This window comes from Oncorhynchus kisutch, linkage group LG18, assembly GCF_002021735.2.
Source record: "Oncorhynchus kisutch isolate 150728-3 linkage group LG18, Okis_V2, whole genome shotgun sequence".
NCBI lineage: Eukaryota > Metazoa > Chordata > Actinopteri > Salmoniformes > Salmonidae > Oncorhynchus > Oncorhynchus kisutch.
The window spans coordinates 61,651,493-61,676,777 of record NC_034191.2 but is presented as its reverse complement, the minus strand read 5'-3'; the positions used below and the strand labels follow the sequence as shown (position 1 = coordinate 61,676,777).

The 25,285-nt window shown below is 42.5% G+C and overlaps 1 protein-coding gene across 1 annotated transcript in view; it reads right to left on the bottom strand.

Moving 5' to 3' along the window:
* The window catches only part of dpyda (dihydropyrimidine dehydrogenase a), a 244,741-nt gene that overhangs the window by 101,341 nt on the left and 118,115 nt on the right, over nucleotides 1-25,285 (bottom strand). Inside the window, exons 12-13 of the mRNA XM_031796432.1 lie at nucleotides 20,095-20,279; nucleotides 14,863-15,078 (exon numbers count right to left, since the gene is read on the bottom strand). Of these exons, the coding sequence (XP_031652292.1) occupies nucleotides 14,863-15,078; nucleotides 20,095-20,279 (401 nt within the window). The remainder of the gene's footprint in view (nucleotides 1-14,862; nucleotides 15,079-20,094; nucleotides 20,280-25,285) is intronic.

Below are 25,285 nucleotides of genomic sequence, written 5' to 3'. Positions count from 1 at the left end.
TAACATTTGGACATTTTTCAAACTACATAGACAAAAAACATTAATTAGCTGTAATTAGTACTAATTTGCATGTCTGAATAAGACGCAGCATGGCCACAATCTGAGTTCCCTTTTTTAACACTTTATTTGCCAAACGGTGCTGTCGGTTCAAGTGTTCCACACTATAACGAATCACACTATAGCTGGTTCTATAGGATTTCACATATTCTACATCCCCCGCAAGCGTTAGCTAGGACAGTTGTTTGTAGAGTCAAACCTACTTAGGGATATAGGTAATCACAGGTTTGTCTATGTCTATCCAGGATGAATATAATATTTGTCTTATAGAAGCTGGAAGAAGTTGCTCCTAATTTGTACAGAAACATTGAAAATAAATAGTGTTTTTCCTCTCCCCATTTGATCATAGAAGTGTGGCGGTACCCTCAGGTGACAAAGAAATAAGAAAAAAAAGGGGGAGGGGGGGGCGGGCGAGTGTGGAGAATTGAGGCAGCCATCCCCAGGGCTTGGGGCGGATCTACAAGTTGCTATTTAATGAAGACTGTGACCAGGGAACATTACGCTGCTGGGCTTATTTATTATCAAGACAGGGCGGAACATGAGTTTTAATATTAAACTACTGGAAACCATGAAAATTGCCCAAAGGGAGAGCAACAGCATGCCACCGAGACACAGGTGCCACATACAGTGGCAAGAGATAAGGCTAGTCCCCTACTTCTCCTCCCTCCTCCTCTTCCACCTCCACCTTTCTTTCTCTCTCTCCTCTTCCACCTCTCTCTCTCTCTCTCTCCTCTTCCACCTTTCTCTCTCTCTCTTACCATCTCTCTCCGTGTTACATAACAAAATACACTTCATTTCAACAGAATTGTTCAGCTAACTAGACCATGTAGAAAATAGTAAGCCCGGTCCAGGTGTGACCGGAAGGTCTTTACTTGTTATTGAGTGCATGGATTAAAATGTCTGCTGAGCAGTCTGTGACTACTTCTTTCATTTCAAGGACTCCTTGCCTGGTTGGGAAACAGGGCTACCCTGCTGTCCCCTGACAAGAAGGATCGTGTCGAAATGGACAATGGTAGCGAGGCGAGCTGACTTCCCTTTCTCTCATGTGATTGGTTAACAGGTCTGTTTATGTTTAGGGGCCGACTTGGCTTTATCACGTCGACACAGGTCTCTAATCCCCCCAGTACAGCAAGCAGCCTTTTGAGAAAGGAACACATGCGAGAAATACTAATCAAATGCAGTGGACTGCACCGTCTGTGACACACACACACACACACACACACACACACACAAAGCCCCTCTTGTGATTTTGAGCTATATTCTGTGTTTATTAACACAAGCAGCTATACGGTCATTGCTTCAATGGCCTTATCATGGTAAATCCTTTCCACAGTTGGAATTCGAGAGAGAGAGAGAGAGAAAGAGAGGGAGACAGAGGGACAGAGAAAATGAGAGAGAAAGAATGAGAGAAGAGAGAAAGAATGAGAGAGAGACAACATTTAATGTGTATCTTAACACATGCATCACAACACATTTACAGTTTTTTATTGTATCATATTACGTTTTTAGCCGTGTATTTGTATGTGTTGAATATTTGAGAGAGAGAGAAATCATTTAAACCACATTTATCGTGGTGATTGGGACTGTCATTACTGCTAAGAGAGGTTGGGGGTAATGGCAATAACTGTTAAGTGAACACATTCTCTTTTAGGTTTTGTTCTTCTTTTTCTTAATGTCCTCCTTCTTTTTTCCTGTGATATTAAATGATTGTCTATTGTACAACATATGTTTAGATGCCCTGGGGAAGTAACACACTCTCTCTCCCTCTCTCTCTCGACAGGAGAGGTCAAGAGCAGTACATACAGACTTAAAGGAGATAATCCTCCACATTAGACCACAGACTATAGCTAATACCAAGCCAAATATTTTACCATTCAGAGGCAGAGTGGCATGTCTGCCAGTAAAGATGGTCATCGGACTGAGGGTAAAACACACGGGAACTTCTTAAGAGTGATATAGAACAGCAAGAACTAATGTACTCAAAAAGAACAGCTAGTACTTACAGTACCAGCCAACATTTTGGACACACCTACTCATTCAAGGGTTTTTCATTATTTTTTACTATATTCTACATTGTAGAATAATAGTGAAGACTTCAAAACTATGAAATAGCACATGGAATCATGGAGTAACCAAACAATTGTTACACAAATCAAAATATATGTTATATTTGAGAATCTTCAAAGCAGCTACCCTTTGCCTTGATGACAGCTTTGAACACTCTTGGTATTTTTCTCAACCAGCTTCCCCTTTCCAACAGTCTTGAAGGAGTTCCCACATAATGCACTTTTTGGCTGCTTTTCCTTAACTCTGCGGTCCAACTCATCCCAAACCATCTCAATTGGGTTAAAGTCGGGTGATTGTGGAGGCCAGGTCATCTGATGCATCACTCCATCACTCTCCTTCTTGGTCGAATAGCCCTTACACAGCCTGGAGGTGTGTTGGGTCATTGTCCTGTTGAAAAACAAATGATGGTCCCACTAAGCGCAAACCAGATGGGATGGCTGCAGAATGCTGTGGTAGCCATGCTGGTTAAGTGTGCCATGAAATAATAAAAAAATCACATGCAGTGTCATCAGCAGAGGACCCTCACACCATCATACCTCCTCCTCCACACTCCAAGGTGGGAACCATGCATATGGAGACTATCCGTTCCCCTACTCTGCATCTCACAAACACACCGTGGTTGGACCAATAATCTCAAATTTGGACTTATCAGACCAAAGGACGTCTCCACCGGTCAAATGTCATTTGCTCGTTTTTCTTGGCCCAAGCAAGTCTCTTCATCTTTTTGGTGTCATTTAGTAGTGTTTTTTATTTGACAGCAATTCGACCATGAAGGCCTGATTCAAGCAGTCTCCTCTGAACAATTGATGTTGAGATGTGTTTATTACTTGAACTCTGTGAAGCATTTATTTGGGCTGCAATTTCTGAGGCTGGTAACTCTAATGAGGCTGATAACTCATAGCACTTGATGGTTTTTGCGACTGCACTAGAAGAAGCAAAGCTGTCATCAAGGCAAAGGGTGGCTACTTTGAAGAATCTCAAAAATATAATATATATTTTAATTTGTTAAACACTTTTTTTGTTACTACATGATTCCATGTGTTATTTCATAGTTCTGATGTCTTCACAATGTTTCTACAATGTAGAAAATGGTGAAAATAAAGAAAAACCCTGGAATGAGTAAGTAGGTACTGTAAGTATTTGATGTTGGAATTTTAAGTAAAACCTCTGTGCTAAAAATAACATGCAGACGTTAAATTATGTCATTGCTATTGGAAAGAAAAAACTAGGTCACACTTTATTTGGATAGTCCATCTGTAGATGCTCTACAGAATATCAGAAACATTTCAATATCTACCAACCCTATCCCTAGTCTAACCCTAACCTCAACCCTTACCACATAAAACTGTTTTGGAAACAACAGGTGTGGACTAACAGTGAAATGCTTACTTCCCAGCAATGCAGAGAGAAAGACAATAGAAAAATAATAGAAAAGTAAAACACGTAATAATAAAAGTTAGAACATATACACAATAAGTAATGACAACTTGACTAATGTACATGAGGTAATAGTACCAAGTCGATGTGCAGCGCTACGAGGTAATCGAGGTAGATACAGTGCATTCGGAAAGTATTCCGTTCTTTTCCCACATTTTGATACGTTACAGCCTTATTCTAAAATTGATTAAATATTTTTGCCCATCAATCTACAAACACCCCATAATGACAAGGCGAAAACATGTTAAGAATTGTTTTGCACATTGACAGAAAAAATCATTTAAAAAATACTTTATTCAGACCCTTTGCTATGAGACAGTTAATTGAGCTCAGGCGCATCCCGTTTCCACTGTTTCCATGGCCTGAATGCCAAGCATCACGTCTGAAGGAAACCCGGCACTGTTCCTATGGTGAAGCATGGTGGTGGCAGCATCATGCTGCGGGCATGTTTTTCAGTGGAAGGTACTGGGAGACTAGTCATGATCGTGGGAAAGATGAACGCAGCAAAGTACAGAGAGATCCTTGAGGAAAACCTGCTCCGGAGCGCTCAGGACCTCAGACTGGGGTGAAGATTCACTTTCCAACAGGACAACGACCCTAAACACATAGCCAAAACAATGCAGAAGTGGCTTCGGGACAAGTATCTGAATGTCGTTGAGTGGCCCAGCCAGAGCCCGGACTTGAACCCGATCTAACTTCTAAAATAGCTGTGCAGCATAGCTACTCATTCACCCTGACATGGCTTGAGAGGATGTGCTGAGAATAATGGGAGAAACTCCCCAAATACAAGTGTGTTTGTTGCGTCATAACCATGAAGACTCGAGGCTGTAATCGGTGCCAAAGTTACTTCAACAAAGTACTGAGTAAAGGGTCTGAATAGTTATGTAAATGTGAAACTTCAGTTTTTATTTTTAATACATTTGCAAAAAAAATCTATTGTGTTTAGATTAATGAGGGGGAAAACGATTTAATACATTTTAGAATAAGGCAGTAATATATCAAAATGTGTAAAAAGTCAAGGGGTCTGAATAGTTCCCGAATGCACTGTATGTACATATAACTAGGAATAAAGTGACAGATACTAAACAGTAGCAGCAGAATATGTAAAAAAACACACACAAAATTAAATAAAAGTTAAATACTTAACCAAATAGCTACCTGGACTAACTATTATAGCTTGGGGGTATAAGGTGTTCGGGGTCCCGTAAGTTTCAGACTTGGTGCATCAGTACCGCTTGCCGTGCAAGTTGGGTGGCTGGAGTCTTTGACAATTTTTAGGGCTTTCCTCTGACACCGCCTGGTATAGAGGTCCTGGATGGCAGGAGCACAGGTGTTGTAGTACCCTCTTCATGACTGTGTTGGTGTTTTTGGACCATGATATATCCTTAGTGATGTGGACACAGAGGAACTTGATTCTCTCGACGCGCTCCACTACAGCCCTGTCAATATGACTAGGGGCGTACTCGGCCCTCCGTTTCCTGTAGTCCACGATCAGCTCCTTTGTCTTGCTGACGTTGAGGGAGAGGTTGTTGTCCTGGCACCACACTGTCAGGTCTCTGACCTCCTCCCTATAGGCTGTCTCATCGTCATCGATGATCAGGCCTACCACCATCGTGTTGTCGACAAACAATATGATGGTGTTGGAGTCATGCACGGCCACGCAGTCGTGGGTGAACAGAGAGTACAGGAGGGGACTAAGCACGCACCCATGAGGGGCCCCCGTATTGAGGGACAGCTTTTTTGCTTACCATCAACATCTGAGGGCATTCCGTCAGGAAGTTCAGGATCCAGTTGCAGCGGGAGGTGTTCAGTCCCAGGGTCCTTAGCTTAGTGATACGCTTGGATGGCACTATGGCGTTGAACGCTGAGCTGTAGTCAATGAACAGCATTGTTACGTAGGTGTTCCTTTTGTACAAGTGGGAAAAGGCAGAGTGGAGTGCAATAGAAATTGCATCATATGTGGATCTGTTGGGGCGTTATGTAAATTGGAGTGGGTCCAGGATGTCTGGGATGATGGTGTTGATGTGAGCCATGACCAGCCATTCAAAGCATTTCATGGCGGCTACAGGTGAGAGTCAATTTGACAGCTTACCTTGGCATTCTTGCGCACAGGGACAATGGTGGTCTGCTTGAAACATGTTGGTATTCCAGACTGGGTCAGGGAGTTTGAAAATGTCGGTGAAGACACTTGCCAGCTGGTCAGCGCATGCTCTGAGTAATCTGTCTGGCCCTGCAGCCTTGTGAATATTAACCTGTTTAAAGGTCTTACTCACATCGGCTACAGAGAGTGTGATCCCACAGTCGTCTTGAACAGCTGGTGCATTCACGCATGGTTCAGTGTTGCTTGCATCAACAGCCAGAAGAGGACTGGCCCCCCCTCATAGCCTGGTTCCTCTCTAGGTTTCTTCCTAGGTTTTGGCCTTTTCTAGGGAGTTTTCCCTCACCACCGTGCTTCTACACCTGCATTGCTTGCTGTTTGGGGTTTAAGGCTGGGTTTCTGTACAGCACAGCTGATATATCAGCTTATGTACGAAGGGCTATATAAATACATTTGATTTGATCAAAGTGAGCATAGAAGGTATTTAGCTCGCTTGGTAGGCTCGCGTCACTGGGAGCACGCAGATGGATTGTCCTTTGTAATCCGAATTAGCTTGCAAGCCCTGCCACGTCCGACGAACGTCAGTGCCAGTGTAGTATAATTCAATCTTAGTCCTGTATTGATAGGACTGTTTGATGGTTCATCAGAGGGCGTAGCTCAGTGCGGATGTTGTCTGTAATCCATAGCTTCTGGTTGGGATAGGCACGTACGGTCACTGTGGGGCCGACATCATCGATGCACTTAGTAATGAAGCCAGTGACTGATATGGTAAACTCCTTAATGCCATTGGATGAGTCCAGGAACATATTTCAGTCTGTGCTAGCATAATAGTCATGTAGCTTAGCATCCGCATCATCAGACCACTTCCATATTGAGTGTGTCACTAGGCACTTCCTTTTTGAGTTTTTGCTAGTAAGCAGGAACCAGGAGGATATAGTTATGGTCACATTTGCCAAATGGAGGGCGAAGGAGAGTTTTGTATGAGTCTCTGTGTGTGGAGTAAAGGTGATCTAAAGTTTTTTCACCTCTAGTTGCACAGCTGACATGCTGGTAGAAATTAGATAAAACGTATTACATTTTTCCTGCATTAAAATCATAGGCCACTAGAAGCGCCACCTCCGGATGAGCATTTTCTTGTTTGCTTACGGCCCTACACAGCTCGATGAGTGGTGGTAAATAGACAGCTATGCAAAATGTGGATTAAAACACTCTTAACATGAGGTATTCTAACTCAGGTGAGCAAAACCTCGAGACTTCCTTAATATTAAAGATTATGCACCAGCTGTTGTTAAGAAAGTGACACAGACCACCACCCCTAAAAGCTTACCTGACGCTGCCGCTCTCTCCTGCCGAAGCATAGCAAAACCAGCTAGGATATTATCCATGTCCGAAATGGCCAAGTATCTGAGAAACATAGGATCACAGTTCTTCAGGTCCCATTGATAGGATAATGTTCTCCAGAGATTCTACATTTGCCAATAGAGCAGAGGGTAGAGGTGGTTTATTTACGCGCCACTGTACTGTTTCATCATGGTGCCTGCACGTCAGCCTCTGTATCGTCGTCTCTTTCTCTTCCGAGAGACTGGGATTAGGGTCTTGTCCGGGGTGAGCAGTATGTCCTGCGCCGACAACTGATTGAAGTATAAATCATCATCCAAATCGAGGTTAGGGATCGCTGTTCTGATGTCCAGGAGCTCTTTTCAGTCATAGGAATTGATGGCGGACACATTACGTAGTTAAGATCAGCTAATAAATTGCAGAATTGGTCAGGAGCCCGTAAAAAGGTCGCTATCTATTCTAGCGCCATTCTCAGACATTCCAGTGTTATTCTGAACCGAACCCTAACTGTAACCTTAGCAAGCGGTTGTTTATAAACAGATCGTTTGTTGATAGTAAGACCACTTGTAGAGCATCTACAGATGGAATATCCAAACTATCCAAATATCCAGATAAAACCAAAATGAAATGCGTTGTAAAAGTGTCGCTCAAAATTCTCAATTCCACGATACAATGGAGTTGAGTGGCGATGAGTTTACTTACAACTACAATCAATCCATTCTTAAATGCGCACCCATGTATGTCCTGTGTAAAGGCTTTCTTTTCCTTGGCTGCTGCAATCTGTTGTTTTTAATATAATAGCATTTTACGCAACCTCCGCCAAGGGAGTCGTTGTTTGTTATCAGAGGAGCAGCCCCGTCAATGCATGGCAGATTGGAATGTCATTTGTTTTCCAAAACAATGGACTCCAACTCCCACTGGCAAATCTATAAGAATCAAGGACGAGCACAGTTACACAGTAAGTGTTAAACAATTGATATTTATAAAAGTATCGAATGGTAGTGCATGTTTGCAGTCATAAACTTCACACTCCGTTGGAAAACAGTGCATTATGCGGCGCAATTTGACAGAACATAGAATGATAGATTTCAACACCGAAATAAAATTACATCTTTACACGGGACAAACATAGGTACAAGGTACCCATTAAAGAATGGACATTTTCACAAGTATCGATTGATACCAACTCGATGTAGTCAGATGTACACTCTCCCAAAACGAATCGCCACTCAACTCCATTAAGATGTGATGTACATATTGTGGAGTTGAGAATTCTCAGTTAGTAAAAATGTAAACATGGCATTGGTCTTTTTGGATATAAAACATCTATACGATTTAATATGGATAGAGGCTCTTTGGGTATACTGTGTGTATCGCTATGCTAGCATGATGTTATGTAGCTGAACCAGAGCCTCTTGATTCCATTATTACCAAAACTGCATCCCAAATGACACCCTTTTCCAATAGTGCTCTGGTCAGTGGTAGTACACTATAATAAATAGGGTGCCATTTGGGAGTCCACACATGAATCATTATAAACAGTCATGAAGGAAAAATCAAAGGGCTGCCCGCTCACTTCTCCCCCTCTGCAGCCAGCCACTGACCCATCAACAGGAAACTTCATAAACAAGGGAACGAGAGAGAGAAAATTAAAGAGAGGGAAATAAAAAAGGCCATGTAGCAGTTCTGAGGAGTTGTGATCATCATTCATCTTCATCCCCCAAGTGCAGATGGAACACTTGCTAAGCCATCATTTATTGCTGGTGTTTACTATGCCTACTGTGTTGGACACACACACAAAAACACACACACACACAAACACAAGCAAACACAAGCACACACACACACAAACACTGGAGGTGGGGGAAAGGGCTTTGTCAGCAAGTGGGCCTACGCTATTCTCCAACACAAGATGGACCATGGTAGCAAACACACACAAACACACACACAAGCACAAATACTGGAGGTTGGGGGAAAGGAGCTTGTCAGCAAGTGGGCATACACTATTCTCCTACACGAGATGGGCCTTGGTAGCAAAGCATTCGGTGTGTGTGTGTGTGTGTGTGTGTGTGTGTGTGTGTGTGTGTGTGTGTGTGTGTGTGTGTGTATTCACGGTACGTACATTTATCCTTGTTGATGCCAGTTCAGATTCCTGACAGAGATAGCCTCCTCCGCAGTAATTATCTCCTATCTGTAACCTGTCAATTATAAAACTCAGAAACCTTGAATCCATTACAACATCAAACAAATGTACACCCTAGGAACTTTGATAAACTGTATAATCTCTCTCTCTCTATTATCATTCTCTCCCTAGCAGATTCAGTAAGTCTTTCATTCCAACGACCCTGATGCATTGACAAAAACACATTCCAAGATACAGCAAGACCTTGACTTTTCCTTTGTGAGGACGGTGCAAACTGAAGCAACAAGAAATAGGAATAAAACAGGGTAGTACAGAGAGTCAGCGTACTCTGTAACCTGTTAAAGTATCAAAATGTATATTAGTGCTTTAACTGGACTGGACACATAGTTTTTTTTTACCCCCGCTAGCAGCATCATACTGATGCTACTGTGTAGGTGACAGAATGGCCCTGTCAGGGACTAAATAAATGAATGTCAAAGCCAAAGGATATTAGTCGGCTGTGATAAATGAAGAAGGATATTGTCTGTCAGTTTGGTCATTAGTCCCTTTCACCATTCACTCCTTCTCTGCTATCTCCCTCCTCCCCTATAGTCCCTCAAAGGCTAATACACACAGACAACGCTACTGCTACATATCTTACACTAATAACAACCATAGGCAATATCTATCTAACCATTAACTACGATAACGCAGTCACAGTAGTAATGAGCGTTCGAGGTCCGAATCAAAAAGCAACTCTGAACATTGTGTTTGCCACAGACATTGACATTGAAGGAGTGACTTACGTAGAAAGTATCACATGTATTGTTAAGCAGAACATCTCCCCATTCTCTTTAACCCGATAGAGACCTGCTACACACCAACTTCCAACTGTCCTGTTGTTCCAGGGAAGACGAACCCCACACACACCAAATCCGCTACCTTCCATGTGTCATTACATCTTCTAACATGTGTCCTCCCTCATCAGTAATGATTGCTTCATGCTGGTGCACAAGTAGTTTCACATTAAAATGAAAACAAGTTAAATCAAACGTAGGTGATTTTGACAAGAATCGGTGGTTGAGAAACATGGCTGTCAAAGCAGTCGTGAGATCTGAGAGGTGTTGACTAATTGCTTGATAATTACACAGTGAATCGTCTAATTAAGCCAACGGTTAATTAGGGTAAGCTTGCGCAGCTTGCAAGTCTTTTTTGGTTTGGTGTAGGTGTGGATTTGTGTGTAGATGTGTGTGTGTGTGTGTCAGCAAATGAGATAAAGAGAGATCGTGAGACTGCTAAAGAGTGAGAGATCGAGAGAGAGCGAGCGAGAGAGACAAAGGGTTGAAGTTCATGAAGAACTCCTCCAGACATATACAGTAACCATCTAACCATCCACAGCCTGTAGCCAATGCAACATCATACAGCTGAACCACTTGTGAAGCTTAAATGTGAATAATAATATTAAGAGCTCTAGACATTACCTCCCCAACCTCCCTCCCGCTCTGCAGTGGAGCGCCATTATCCTTTGTTTGCCTTAGGACAGGCCCTGTTTATTTTACTACCAATCTGAAAATCTATGATGTGGAATAGAAAGCAGCGAAAAAGACCTGGCATCAGAACGCACTATGCAGTCACACTCCAGCAGTTTGTATTCATTTAACAAGCAAATTAGAGAGGAAGTGGAGTTTGTATAGTGCCTGTATGAGTGTAGAGGAAGAGGAAAATACAGATGACTACAGCCTCATTAGCTACAGTTAGTTACATGTTTACCGGTTATAATTTCTAATTTAATTGGGAGATCAAAGGAGTGGTGACTACCTCTTGCATGGCTCAGAGGGCAGAGAAACTACACTATATATACAAAAGTATGTGGACACCCCTTCAAATGAGTGGATTCGGCTATTTCAGCCACACCCGTTGCTGACAGGTGTATAAAATCGACCACATAGCCATGTAATCTCCATAGACAAACATTTGTAGTAGAATGGCCTTACCGAAGAGCTCATTGACTTTTAACACAGCACCATCATAGGATGCCACCTTTCCAACAAGACAGTTCATTAAATTTCTGCCTTGCTAGAGGTGCCCCGGGCAAACAGTAAGTGCTGTTATTGTGAAGAGGAAAAGTCTAGGAGCAACAACGGGTCAGCCATAGACCACACAAGCTCACAGAACGGGACCGCCAAATGCTGAAGTCTCTGTTCTTGTTTGCAACACTCACTACCGATTTCCAAACCACCAAACGTCAACACAAGAACTGTTCGTTGGGAGTTTCATGAAATTGGTTTCCATGGCCGAGCATCCGTATCCAAGCTTAAAAAGCACCATGAGCAATGTCAAGTGTTGGCTGGAGTGTAAAGCTAGCCGCCATTGGACTCTGGAGCAATGGAAATGTGTTCTCTGGAGTGATGAATCACGCTTTACCATCTGGCAGTCTGACGGACGAATCTGGGTTTGGCGGACACCAGGAGAACGCTACCTGCCCCGATGCAATGCCAACTGTAAAGTTTGGTGGAAAAGGAATAATGGTTCAGGCTAGGCCCCTTAGTTCCAGTGAAGGGAAATATTAACGCAAAAGCATACAATGACATTCTAAATAATTCTGTGCTTCCAATTTTATGGAAACAGTTTGGGGAAGGCCCTTTCTTGATTCAGCATGACAATGCCCCTGTGCACAAAGGGAGGTGGTTTGTCGAGATCCTTGTGGAGGAACTTGACTGGCCTGCACAGAGCTCTGACCTCAACCTCATCAAACACCTGTGGGATGAATTGGAATAGCGAATGTGAGCCAGGCCTAAATGCCCAACATCAGTGCCCGACCTCATTAATGCTCATGGCTGCAAGTCCCTGCAGGAATGTTCCAATATCTAGTGGAAAGCCTTTCCAGAAGAGTGGAGGCTGTCATTGCAGAAAAGTGGGGACCAACTCATTTTGTTTGTATTGGAAAACTGGAAAATGTATTTTCTCAGTGTTTGTTTGGTAAAAACATTTTGATTAAGCTGAGACTTTGCATGAGATATAGAAAACTAGAGCTGGTTTTGAAATTAAAGCATGTTATGGTGCCTTTAAGGACCTTCTTGATTCTAAGTAACCAGAGTAATCCTGATATACAGTATATTCCAAGAAAACATACATCAATTATTATAGTTTTATTGGAAAGAATGCATCATGCACTTTTCCTACAACTGATGGTGCAAACAGTCTGAATCGTGCAGTAAAGCTTATTATATGAGTCTGTCCGGTTCCTACAGGATGAATAACATGCTAATTACCATGATGCATGCAAGGCTCCATGCTATTTACTAGTGGTTAAAACCATCAGAGAATCTGTGTGGCATCGGCAGAACACGACCTCCTCACCTCTTACTCTTAATAAAGATGCTGGAGCAGTTGATTAAACTGTGTTGTTAATAAGTAGAGTTAGATTCACAGAGTGCATGAAGCAGAGGCCTGTGGAACTGTGTGTGTGTGTGTGTGTGTGTGTGGGTGTGTGTGTGTGTGTGTGTGTGTGTGTGTGTGTGTTTGTGCGTGCGTGCGTCAATGTCGGGCCATAACATGTGTGTTAACAATGTTAGGGTTACCATGGAGACGTAGTTACTGTTCGCCACCTCATCAAGGACACGTTTGTGTAATGTTGTAAATGTAGAGTGGGGAGATCTGCTATTATCTCTCCCTTTAATTGCTTTAGAAGTAAATGCAAAGCATTATTCCATAGTTGTTGAGAGGAAGTTGCTAACGTTTGTTGGATGCACTCGATTTTTTTTTTTTTAAGTACACAAGTTCTCTTCGAAACATCATCACTATCTTCTTTACCTGTGACTCTGTACTTTTGGCACAACAGTTAAACTTGAATGCGGGAGCTTCTAGGACCAAGCAGAAACTGTACCCATCAGGGCTCAGCCAATTACAGGTGTGATTTCTACCCCTCTGAGACAGTCAAATGATAAACTGAGACAGTATGGTCGCTAGCTATTACAGGTAAACTATCCTGCTGTTACGACCTCAGCAATGTGTGTGTGTGTATGCACGCGTATATATACGTAAATGTGTGTGTGTGTGTGTGTGTGTGTGTGTGTATTACTGACATCCATCTAGAGATGTGGTAATTAGCCTCTGAAACATAGCACCGTGTATCACTCACAGGGATTTAGCAGCTGGGTAATTGGTACAACGTAAGGAAAAATGTCCTCGTCACTCCTGAGGAGGGAAACGGGGCTATAGATCAGAGGCTTGGGGGGAGAGAGACAGTGGCCCACTAGCCCCTGTGCTCCCCCTGTTTCAGACAGAGCTCTCACAGTTCCCAGAGTGGAAGAGGAGGCCAAAACGTTGGCATCGTGGCATTTGTTTTCATATGCAACACAGTTAATTCATTCAGATTAACGGTAGACCCCCCTAGCTTTGTTCTATTCTCTCCCTTCTCTTTCTTATGCTGGGCCTTATAATAGCTGGTTAATTCACATCACATTCTTTTCCTTTTTACACAAGCCCTAGAAACAGCCAGGACGACGATCCTCATATTCACCCAGCAATCCACTGTGCATCTCAAAGCGCTATCAATGGCAACACACTGTAATGTTATGATAGGAGCAGCCAGCAGTGAACAGCACTATCAAGCAAAAAAACAGGATATTAAAAAAAATAGGTAATCTGTGTTTAAGTTGAAATGATACTGAAGGAGAGCCGCCTGTTTCATTCATATTGACATTAAGAACTTCTTTATCGCTCTCCCTAAAGAAAGCTCCCCGAACAATTTAAACCAGCAAAGCACACAATAAGGAATAATATGATTTCTGTTTACTGAGATATCAGCTGGTATTTTGGCTCTACACTGACAGCCAATAGCTACAACAGTATATTAGACCCCAATCTGGCATCTACAAATGTCAAGAGAATGCAAAAGAGGGAGGATGTGGTGAAAGGGATGGGTGGGGGGGTGTCACACATATGTGTAAAAAATTTTTTTTTAAACCAACAGAGTTTACATAAACATATTCTGAGGCTGAATCATTATCATATGTGCAGCTGTCAATCTTGATGCTTCAGCTGAGAGCAAAGCTCCTAGGAAAAGAGTATAATACAACAACCCTATACCCAGGTTGACCATGATTTCTCTCTGAACTCCCTTGGTAAGTCCAGGCATGGTACATTAAGCTTATTCAAAAGCCAGCAGAGGTGAAATACTTGTAGCAACAGTAGCAAGCCCATATATCCAGGCTCCTTCTCTCCTTCTCTCTTTCTGCTCTCTAAATCTCTCGCTCTCTCTTAAAAGAAACAGAAAGTTTAACTTTTCAAAATGACAAAGGGGCAGTCCATAAAACAAGTGATGGAGGCAGTGATATGTTTTCATCGAAACAGGGACAGCCACGCTCTTCTCATGCTTTCTCTACATCAGGTATCATTTACAAACTCAGCGAGGCAATGTGGGCTTCCAGTCACAAATGAGCTGCGTGGATGAGGTTGTCGGTAGGGCAAGATATAAAGAATGTCAGTGAAATTACATGAATCAGCTATATTGAAAAAAAATGGCAAGTGAAAGCATCATCTGGTGAAGTTTGTGATTTGTTTTACATTTTCTTTTTCTACTTTCTTTTCTTTACTTGAATTTAATATATATATATATATATATATATATATATCTCCAGTAATCAAATGGTACCAGCTACAGAACAAAGATGCAGCATATCCCTGGTTAATGCTCAATAGACACCTACACACTAATATAAAGCTGAGTAGACATGAGTACCTTGTCCAGAGAGAAGGTCTTGGTGAGAGCGAAGCCCCATCCTTCCAGGAAGGCCCTGCGGATCATGGCTGTGCTGGTGGTGGGGGGAGCGGAGGCCAGGCCAAAGGGGTTGGGGAACCTGATCCCACACATCTCCACACCGATGTCCACAGAGTCGATGGCACAGTGGAAGAGAGGGAGCTGGGGGACGCTGGACACCGTCTGGCCGTGGAGAGACTGGAAGGTCAAAACATCCAGTTACACTACCATGAGATAATGACAGGAATAGGGTTGAAAGTTCCAGGAACAGAATTTAACATCATTTTGCAATCCTAGTAACAGATCGACAGACCGTAAAGATGACACCGAAGAACATGGCTGACGTTTTACATTCTCCCAACCAATTGTGCAAATTTTTAATTTTTAATATTTTTTTAGCGTTTTCTGTAACTTACTTTTTAACTCATTGTGTACATAATGTTGCTGTCTCTTATGACCGAAAATAACTTCTGGACATCAGAAGCGATTACTCGCCGCGGACTGGAAGAAACATTTTCCTTTAACGAGTCCGACGAGAAGGATATCCTGCTTTCACTGGAGCAGGCCCAGATACACGCCTTTTGTGTGAAGAAAAGACGCCGGAAAAAGGGACGCAGAACGGGGATCCTTCTGAGAAGCCGGAGGCGAGCGAGTAAACTCCCAATGCCTTCCATTCTCTTTACTAATGTGCTACCTTTAGAAAATAAAATTGATGACCTACTATTAAGATTATCCTACCAACGGGACATTAAAAACTAACATCTTATGTTTCCCCGAGACGTGGCTGAACAAAGAAATGGATAATATAGAGCTGGAGGGACTGGCAGAACAGAGACACTACCTCTGGTAAGACGAGGGTGGGGGTGTGTGTCTACAGTGGTAGGCCTGATCACCGACAACGATAAGACGGCCTATAGGGAGGAGGCCAGAGAACTGGCAGTGTGGTGCGAGGACAACAACCTCTCCCTCAATGTGAGCAAGACAAAGGAGCTGATCGTGGACTACAGGAAAAGGCGGGCCGAACAGGCCATTAACATCGACGGGGCTGTAGTGGAGCGGGTCGAGAGTTTCAAGCTCCTTTGTGTACACATCACCAACAAACTATCATGGTCCAAACTAGAGGTTGGCCGATTATGATTTTAGAACGCCGATACCGATTATTGGAGGCCCAAAAAAAAGCCAATACCGATTAATCGGCCGATGTAAGTATATATATATTTGTAATAATGACAATTACAACAATACTGAATGAACACATTTTAACTTAATATTATACATAAACAAAAATCAATTTAGCCTCAAATAAATAATGTAACATGTTCAATTTGGTTTAAATAATGCAAAAACAAAGTGTTGGAGAAGTAAAAGTAAAATATGTGCCATGTAAAAAAGCTAACATTTAAGTTCTTGCTCAGAATATGAGAACATATGAAAGCTGGTGGTTATTTTTAACATGAGCCTTCAATATTCCCAGTTAAGAAGTTTTAGATTGTAGTTATTATAGGAATTATAGGACTATTTCTCTCTATACCATTTGTATTTCATGTACCTTTGACTATTGGATGTTCTTATAACTGGTGGCATCCATAAGTCTAAATATTGCTGTTATATTGCACAACCTTCAATGTTATCTCATAATAATGTAAAATTATGGACAATTAATTACGGTCTTTGTTTGGAAGAAATGGTCTTCACACAGTTCGCAGGCCAGGCTGCCCAAACTGCTGCATATACCCGGACTCTGCTTGCACAGAACCCAAGAGAAGTGACACAATTTTCTATTAATATTGCCTGCTAACATGAATTTCTTTTAACAAAAAATGTAGGTTTAAAAAAATATACTTGTGTATTGATTTTAAGAAGAGCATTGATGTTTATGATTACGTACATTGGTGCAATGACAGTGCTTTTTTCGCGAATGCGCTTGTTAAATCGTTACCAGTTTGGCGAAGCAGGCTGTGATTCAATGATAAATGAACAGGCACCGCATTGATTATATGCAACGCAGGACAAGCTAGTTAAACTAGTAATATCATCAACCCTCTGTAGTTAACTTGTGATTATGTTAAGATTGATTGTTTTTTATAAGATAAGTTTATTTCTAGCTAGCAACTTACCTTGGCTCCTTGCTGCACTCGCATAACAGATGGTCAGCATGCCACACAGTCTCCTCGTGGAGTGCAATGTAATTGGCATTCAAAAATGCAAATGACCGATTGTTATGAAAACTTGAAACCGTCCCTAATTCCCTAACCGATTAATCGGTCGACCTCTAGTCCAAACATACCAAGACAACCATGTAATGGGCAAGACAAAACCTTTTCCCCCTCAGGAGACTGAAAAGATTGGCATGGGCCCCCAGATCCTCAAAAGGTTCTACAGCTGCACCATCGAGAGCATCCTAACCGGGGTGCACCACCGCCTGGTAAGGCAACTGCTTGACATCTGACCGTAAGGAGCTACAGAGAGTAGTGCGAACGGCCCAGTACATCACTGGGGCAAAGCTTCCTGACATCCAGGACCTATATAATAGGTGGTGTCAGAGGAAAGCCCATAACATTGTCAGAGACTCCAATCACTCAAGTTATAGACTTTTCTCTGCTACCGCACGGCAAGTCATACCGGAGCGCCAAGTCTAGGACCAAAAGGCTCCTCAACAGCTTCTACTCCCAAGCCATTAGACTGCTGAATATTTAATAAAAATCGCCACCGGACAATTTACAATGACCCCCCTTGTGCACTGCTGCTACTCGCTGTTTGTTTGTTACCTATGCATAGTCACTTCGCCCCCACCTACATGTACAGATTACCTCAACTAGCCTGTACCCCCGCACACTGACTCGGTACCAGTGCCCCCTGTATATTCCCTCATTACTGTTATTCTTATTGTGTTACTTTTTATTTGAACCTACTTGGTAAATAGTTTCTTCTTCTTGAACTACACTGTTGGTAAGGGCTTGTAAGTAAGCATTTCACGGTTAAGTCTACACTTGTTGTATTCGGCGTATGCAGCAAATAAAGTTTGCTTTGACAGAGCTGTGAGATAACGAAAATAACCACTGGTATTATGACAAAAGTCAACATACAGCAGTCATATACTCAGCAGCCTCCTCATCCTCCCTAGGCACCCAATGTCCCAAATGGTACCCTATAAAGTAGTGCACTATATAGGGAATAGAGTGCCATTTGGGACGCATCCCTAAAGTCAAACATACAACAGTCATCCATCCATCCAGCAGCCTCTTCCTCTCCTCCTCCTAATTAGCCCAGCGTTTATCACAGTCTCTGATTGCTTTTGTAATGATGTCACCGCCGCATAATGAATGAGGAGGTGTCACGCTGTGTGTGTATGTATTTTTTTTGTGTGTGTGTGTGTGTGTGTCATGCTGCGGCAAGGCGGCTGTTACATGACAGCCGGTGTTCCCCTTCGAGGGGTTTGGCATGTAGAGGAATACACGCCAAACACACGCCAAGCAACACGGGGGAAAACAGCAGCGGGGAACATGTAAATACAAAAGATGGTGATTATTAGGAATACTGGGGGGTTCCAGAGTTCCAACCAACAACAGCTTTAGCTGTCAAGATGTTGACATGTTCTGGATCATCGTCTTCCCCACAACATGTCTCCTTATCTGAATCCCAAATGGCACCATATTCCCTATATAAGGGCTCTCCAACCCTGTACCTGGAGAGCTACCGTCCTATAGGTTTTCACAGCAACCCTAATCTAGCACACCTGATTCTAATAATTAACTGGTTGATAAGCTAAATCAGGTTAGTTACAACTGGGGTTGAAGTGAAAACCTACAGAAGGGTAGCTCTCCAGGAACAGGGTTGGAGTGCCCTGCCATATACAGTCCCTGGTTAAAAGTAGTGCACTACATAGGGAAGAGTGTTATTTGGGACAAGTCCATTTCTACTTTGAAACTGGTTTCTCTCATCTGGTGGTGAATGAATATATGCTTGACCTCATTCATATAAGTATATAGATAATATTTTAGAGTAAAAAGCAACCTCTCACCCAGGTGTCCCATGCAGCACTAAGTTCCCAGAATTCCTTGCATAAATAAGGTCTAAATTCAACCATGCACATGATATGATAGCAAAAATACACTGAAAACAGCCTAAATGCACTGGTCGAAAGGGAGACCTATGACACAGTAATATCACATTCTAATATAAAACACACTATTATCCTGAACGTGGAACACACAGTTCAAGGGATCCCTGAATGGCTCAGATATTAATTGCTGACCCTTTCCAGCAAATTGCCTGAATTCATTTCCTCTTCCTTGGTCGATTACTGTACAAAACCAAGCAATATACTGTTGCTTCCTTTCTGGTTACAAGTGGCATTTAATCTGCAAATAAACACTTGTCTATGCTTTGCACTGAACACAGCTACATTACTACAATTAACCTGCATCTGAACCGGGCCCCGGTCTGCCGAGCGCTGCACTCTGCAGTATAATCTGAGGGGAAACTGAGGGATGGGGGAGGAGGATGGAGGGATGTAGAGGAGGTCAGGCACCTCAGGAAGACAAGCCGGCACGCTGGGAGAATTGGAGGCTGGGAATCAACCGCTGTCTCTGTTATTACATGCGGAAGCAGTAAAGAGTCCTCTCTGATCCTGCCTTTACACAGACTAGTGCACCACACACCCATCTGTACTGCACTTTGACTCATTCACTTAGTGTTCACCACAGTAAGTGCTGCGTGCAGTACAGTACGGGGTGTACATGCTGAGTGTTCGAGGTGAACGTAGTAATGATGATGATGTATCATTTGGCTTCCTTTCCACTTCCTTTTCAAACCCACAGAAGACATGAATTAATCCACAACGGAAAGAGCTAATATTGTATCGGGACTATTTCAATATTGACATATTCTGCTAATTGAGAAGTGATGTAATTGCCTTGGTTCATTCATGAATCTACACACGGGGATGCTGTTATTGGGAAAAATAAAAGGAATCAAATGAAAGTCGAGCAAGATGAAGTACTGAACATTGATACTGTGTAAATGTTTATAGTCAATCTCAAAAAGTGAGGGTTTACTTGATCGTCAGTGAAACGTTAGCTTACTCTAAAGTCTCCATCTTTCCTTTTCCATTTCTTTCTCCTCCTCCCTCATGTGTGAATGTTGAAAACCTTGTAACATTCTGTGTGTGTGTGTGTGTGTGTGTAGAACACAGCCCTGGGGCTGGGGACACACCTGTAGGTACGTGTGCATGTGCCAAGATGCCTGTTTGCCGTCGTTGACTGACTCCACGGTGGTGTTTGCCTGTCCTGCCACGTCGCCCCCAGCAAACACCCAGGACTCACTGCTCTGCATGCTCTCTGGGTCCAGCTCTGGGAGACCCCAGCGGTTCAACCGCACCGGAGCCATGGCCTCTTTCACTGGAGGAGAGGGGAGAGAGGATCCACAGTTAGTGATGGTGTGGGCAGTACTTGAGTAAAAATACTTGAAAGTACTACTTAAGTCGTTTTTGGGGGGGTATCTGTACTTTACTTCACTATTTATAATTTTGAAAACTTTTACTTTTACTTCACTACATTCCAAAAGAAAATAATGTTATTTTTACTTTTGACACTATATACAAATATATGTTTACTTTTGATACTTAAGTATATTTAACATCAAATACTTTAAGACTTTTACTCAAGTAGAATTTTACTGGGTGACATTCAACTTTTACTTGAGTCATTTTCTATTAAGGGATCTTTATTTTTACTCAAGTATGACGATTGGGTACTTTTTCCACCACTGGGTGTGGGGTGTGTGTGTTTGTGTGTGTGTGTGTGAGTGTTTGTGTGACAGAGATAGAAAGAGAGAAAGAAAGAGAGGAAGATAACGAGATAAATAAAAAAAATTGTAGTGAGAGTGAGCGACCGTGATGGACTACAAACCATACAGAGAGCAATATGAAGTCTGTGACAAGACCGATGACAGCGGGGGATTCACGCTCTCTGTCTCTCCCCTCACTCTCAGCTAGGTTAATGTAACATCTCCCGAGGCATTCATTCACCGTTAGCTGAATGTTAGCCCAGAGATCCTCTGTCAAACTGATCTACATTATAAAAAAGCTCATTTTCTTCTACCTCACCTATACAATTCATCTTTCAGACTAAATGCTTTTCAGCATGGAAGATGGCCTGCATCTATCAGCAGGGACATTTTTAAATACAGATCTGCGAGTTGGACAAGATTTATTACACTCTATTAGAATTACTAGAGGGAGGGGGGAAAGTTTCACCTTCCCAGTCTATTCAATGGGGAAAGGTTTTCATTTGATGCCCAAAAAGGAAAAGCACACAACTAAGAATACAATGTTTTATTGCAACCACACTATTGAAGTTGAAGGACAGAGGAGAATGTGTAGAGAGTTGACATGCGTTCGGCGTGTCAAAACCCCTCAGAGTGGAACACCAGCTGTCATGTCACGGCCGTCTTGCTGCAGTGTTACACACACACGACAATGTATGATGCGGTGACTGTTATCACACACGGTGATGGGGGATAAACACAGCAGCATCGTCCTGCTATAGTGCTGAACAGACTCACTTACAAGACATTGGGGAAACAAAATGGTGTCAAAATGATTGCAATAGAAATTCTGGGCTTTTGCCCATTCACTTAGTAGAAGAAGACACATACCTCATTATACTGTACAATAGTGTATTGGTATATTCAGCAGAATATTTAATATGGCATGTTGTGTTACCATACATTTCCATATAATCCATATGTTTAATCATCCATTCTGAGCCATTAGTAGCATATGCTATGACAGCTAGAGCTAGACCTACACAACAGAAATTCGGCAAAAAAAAGAAACCTCCCATTTTCAGGACCTTGTCTTTCAAAGAGCATTTGTAAAAATCCAAATAACTTCACAGATCTTCATTGTAAAGGGTTTAAACACTGTTTCCCATGCTTGTTCAATGAACCATGAACAATTAATGAACATGCACCTGTGGAACATTCGTTAAGACACTAACAGCTTACAGAAGGTAGGCAATTAAGGTCACGGTTATGAAAACTTAGGGCACTAAAGAGGCCTTTCTACTGACTGAAAAACACCAAAAGAAAGATGCCCGGGGTCCCTGCTCATCTGTGTGAACGTACCGTAAGCATGCTGCAAGAAGGCATGAGGACTGCAGATGTGGCCGGGGCAATAAATTGCACTGTCCGTACTGTGAGACGCCTAAGACAGCGCTACAGGGAGACAGGACGGACAGCTGATCGTCCTCGCAGTGGCAGACGACGTGTAACAACACCTGCACAGGATCGGAACATCCGAACATCACACCTGCGGGACAGGTACAAGATGGCAACAACAACTGCCCGAGTTACACCAAGAACGCACAATCCCTTCATCAGTGCTCAGACTATCCGCAACATGCTCAGAGAGGCTGGACTGAGGGCTTGTAGGCCTGTTGTAAGGCATGTCCTCATCAGACATCACCGGCAACAACGTCACCTATGGGCAAAAACCCACCGTCGCTGGACCAGACAGGACTGGCAAAAAGTGCTCTTCACTGACGAGTCGCGGTTTTGACCCGCCCTTTGTTCAGGGACACATTATTCATTTTCTGTTAGTCACATGTCTGTGGAACTTGTTCAGTTTATGTCTTAGTTGTTGAATCTTGTTATGTTCATACAAATACATGTTAAGTTTGCTGAAAATAAACACAGTTGATAGTGAGAGGACGTTTCTTTTTTTGCTGAGTTTATATCCCTCATAATAACAGCTGTAGCTAGAGCTTATACAACACATACATCCATTATAATAACAGCTAGCTATAACTGCTGTAGCTAGGGCCTACACAACACCTTCATCTGTCATGCATAGTACCTGGCAACACAAACAGGGGGGAGCTGTTTTGAAGCCACCGTGCCTCCATCTTGGCACTCCCCGAAAATTGTAAAAAATATTTTATAGAAATGCATATATTAATGTCTACGTCTTTGATTGTACCATGTTTATTATATTACACACACCGTAATGCATACTTTTAAACTATATTATATGAGCTAAACATACAAATAAAAAATTAAGTATAATTTTTAGAAAGTACTAAAGGGGAAGTGCTTATATGGCCAACGAGTGGCTTCAAAGCATCTCACTGGCTAACACATAGCATGAGCAATCCAGGGTATATATACATCTTTGGCATGAACGCACACGCATGCAAACTATGCACACTCCCACACACAGAAACACACACACACTTTTTGTGACAGTACAGCGTAAAGGGAAAGAGATGCTTAGCTAACACAGAGGAGGTGGGTGCATCATGTCTCCAGTTCCCCACCCTCCGTGAAACTCAGCAGGAAGGAGACCAAAGCAGGAAGGAGGCATGGGTGCAATAATGGCTGCCTCCCTCCCTCCCAGAACTGAGTCTGCTTCCCAAATTACACCATATTCCCTTTAAAGTGCGCTACTTTTGACCAGGATCCATAGGGCTCTGGTCAAAGGCAGTTGACTACATAGGGAATATGGTGCCATTTGCGACGCACACTGGGTCCAGCCCACCAGACTATACAGGCCAGGTTTTAACTGCTAACTCATCCTACAGCTGTGTTCACTGCCAAGCGGAACATCCTCTGTGGGTCTGACAACATACTTAAGTGGATAAGTGATTCATAGTTCAAGAATAAGGATCATTCTGACTGTACTACTCTGGGGATTCTTTTCTCAGCATTTTGTTGTTTCTGTACGATGAAATCACACACTCAAAACACACAGACGCTTGCAAGCATGCTTGACACACATACAAACACACACACTCTCATGCCAAGGCACGGATCAATTCCTTCCTAAATATGCAGGCAATCAGGTTTGGCAGAAATATCATCCTATCAAATTAAACTAGTTTGCTCGGAGTCACGCACCCCATTTAATTCAGGCTCTTATCAGTAATTCCTCATGTTTTAATTAACCTTGGTGATTAATTGCTAATCATAACAATACCCTCCTTAGCACTCGATGACACCTTCGGGGATGTGGAGCAGGTTCTAAGGATGTTTCTTTAGCAACAGGTCAACCATAGTACCAGGGGGGAAGAAGAGAGATAGTACGTGTCCCAAATGCCATCCTTTACTGTGCACTCCTTTTCACCAGCACTTGATGGACCCTGGTCAAAAGTAGTGCACTATGAAAGGAATAGAGTGCCTTTTGACACGCAAAACGAGTAACAAAATGGATAACAAAATCCATTTGAGCTGTGAAGAGGTGGAAGTGGGTAGACCGAATCAGTAGAGCAGATTACGATAACAATCAGTCAATCAAGCCTTTACCCCATCTATAAAATCAATAAGACACAGTCAGATAGACACAGTCAGGCAAGAACGTCAGCGGAACTCGGTCTACACCGAGTCTCTCACACTCCCTCTTTATCTTAATTACTTGGTTGAGTAGATGTGTATTTCACCATCACGACCGATTATGAATGCGTGTAAAACATCTTCAGTTTCTGCCTGCTTAGGTAGCCCCAACTATGTATTTGTGCATCTGTGCTGCATCGCAAGGTTGGCTAATGGCAGCGCTAGCTGGGTAACCAGTTGTAAAGCTCTGTCGCTCTATCGCCGAGCACTTGTGTGTGTGTGTGTGTGTGTGTGTGTGTGTGTGTGTGTGTGTGTGTGTGTGTGTGTGTGTGTGTGTGTGTGTGTGTGTGTGTACGTCACCGGGCGGTCGTCTGAGCCTAAAACTCATTACAGTGATTTCATGTCATTGTTGGGTGACTCTGGACAGTGTGTGGCGTTTGTGGCCCTGCTGCGATACCCACCTCTGTTTATTCAATAGCAGCCTAATTGAAAATCATAGCAGGTATGGCCTTTTCTCAACGCAATCTAATTACCTGCCCTGGCGACAGTGTCACACAAAAAGACAGGCGTTGTCTTGTAAGCAAGTGGCTTTAAAAAAATATATCATCCTAGACGAGGGCTCCCCTACTGGTGCCCTCCAGGTTTGGCCTCCACATGTTTCTGAGCAATTTTTTTAAATAAAAATAATAATAATGTACATATATACATATTATTCTATTATTATGATGATAATATATTATTATACACAGTCAAACATTTGAACACACCTACTCATTCCAGGGTTTTTCTTTATTTTTAACATTTTCTATATTGTAGAATAATAGTGAAGACATCAAAACTATGAAAAAGCTCAATCATATGGAAACCAAAAATGTGTTAAACTTATCAACGTATATTTTATTTTTGAGATTCTTCACAGTAGCCATCCTTTATGACCGATTTGCACACTCTTGGCATTCCCTCACCCAGCTTTTTCATGTTATTTATTTTACCTTTATTTAACTAGGCAAGTCAGTTAAGAACAAATTCTTATTTGCAATGACGGCCTAGGAACAGTGGGTTAACTGCCTGTTCA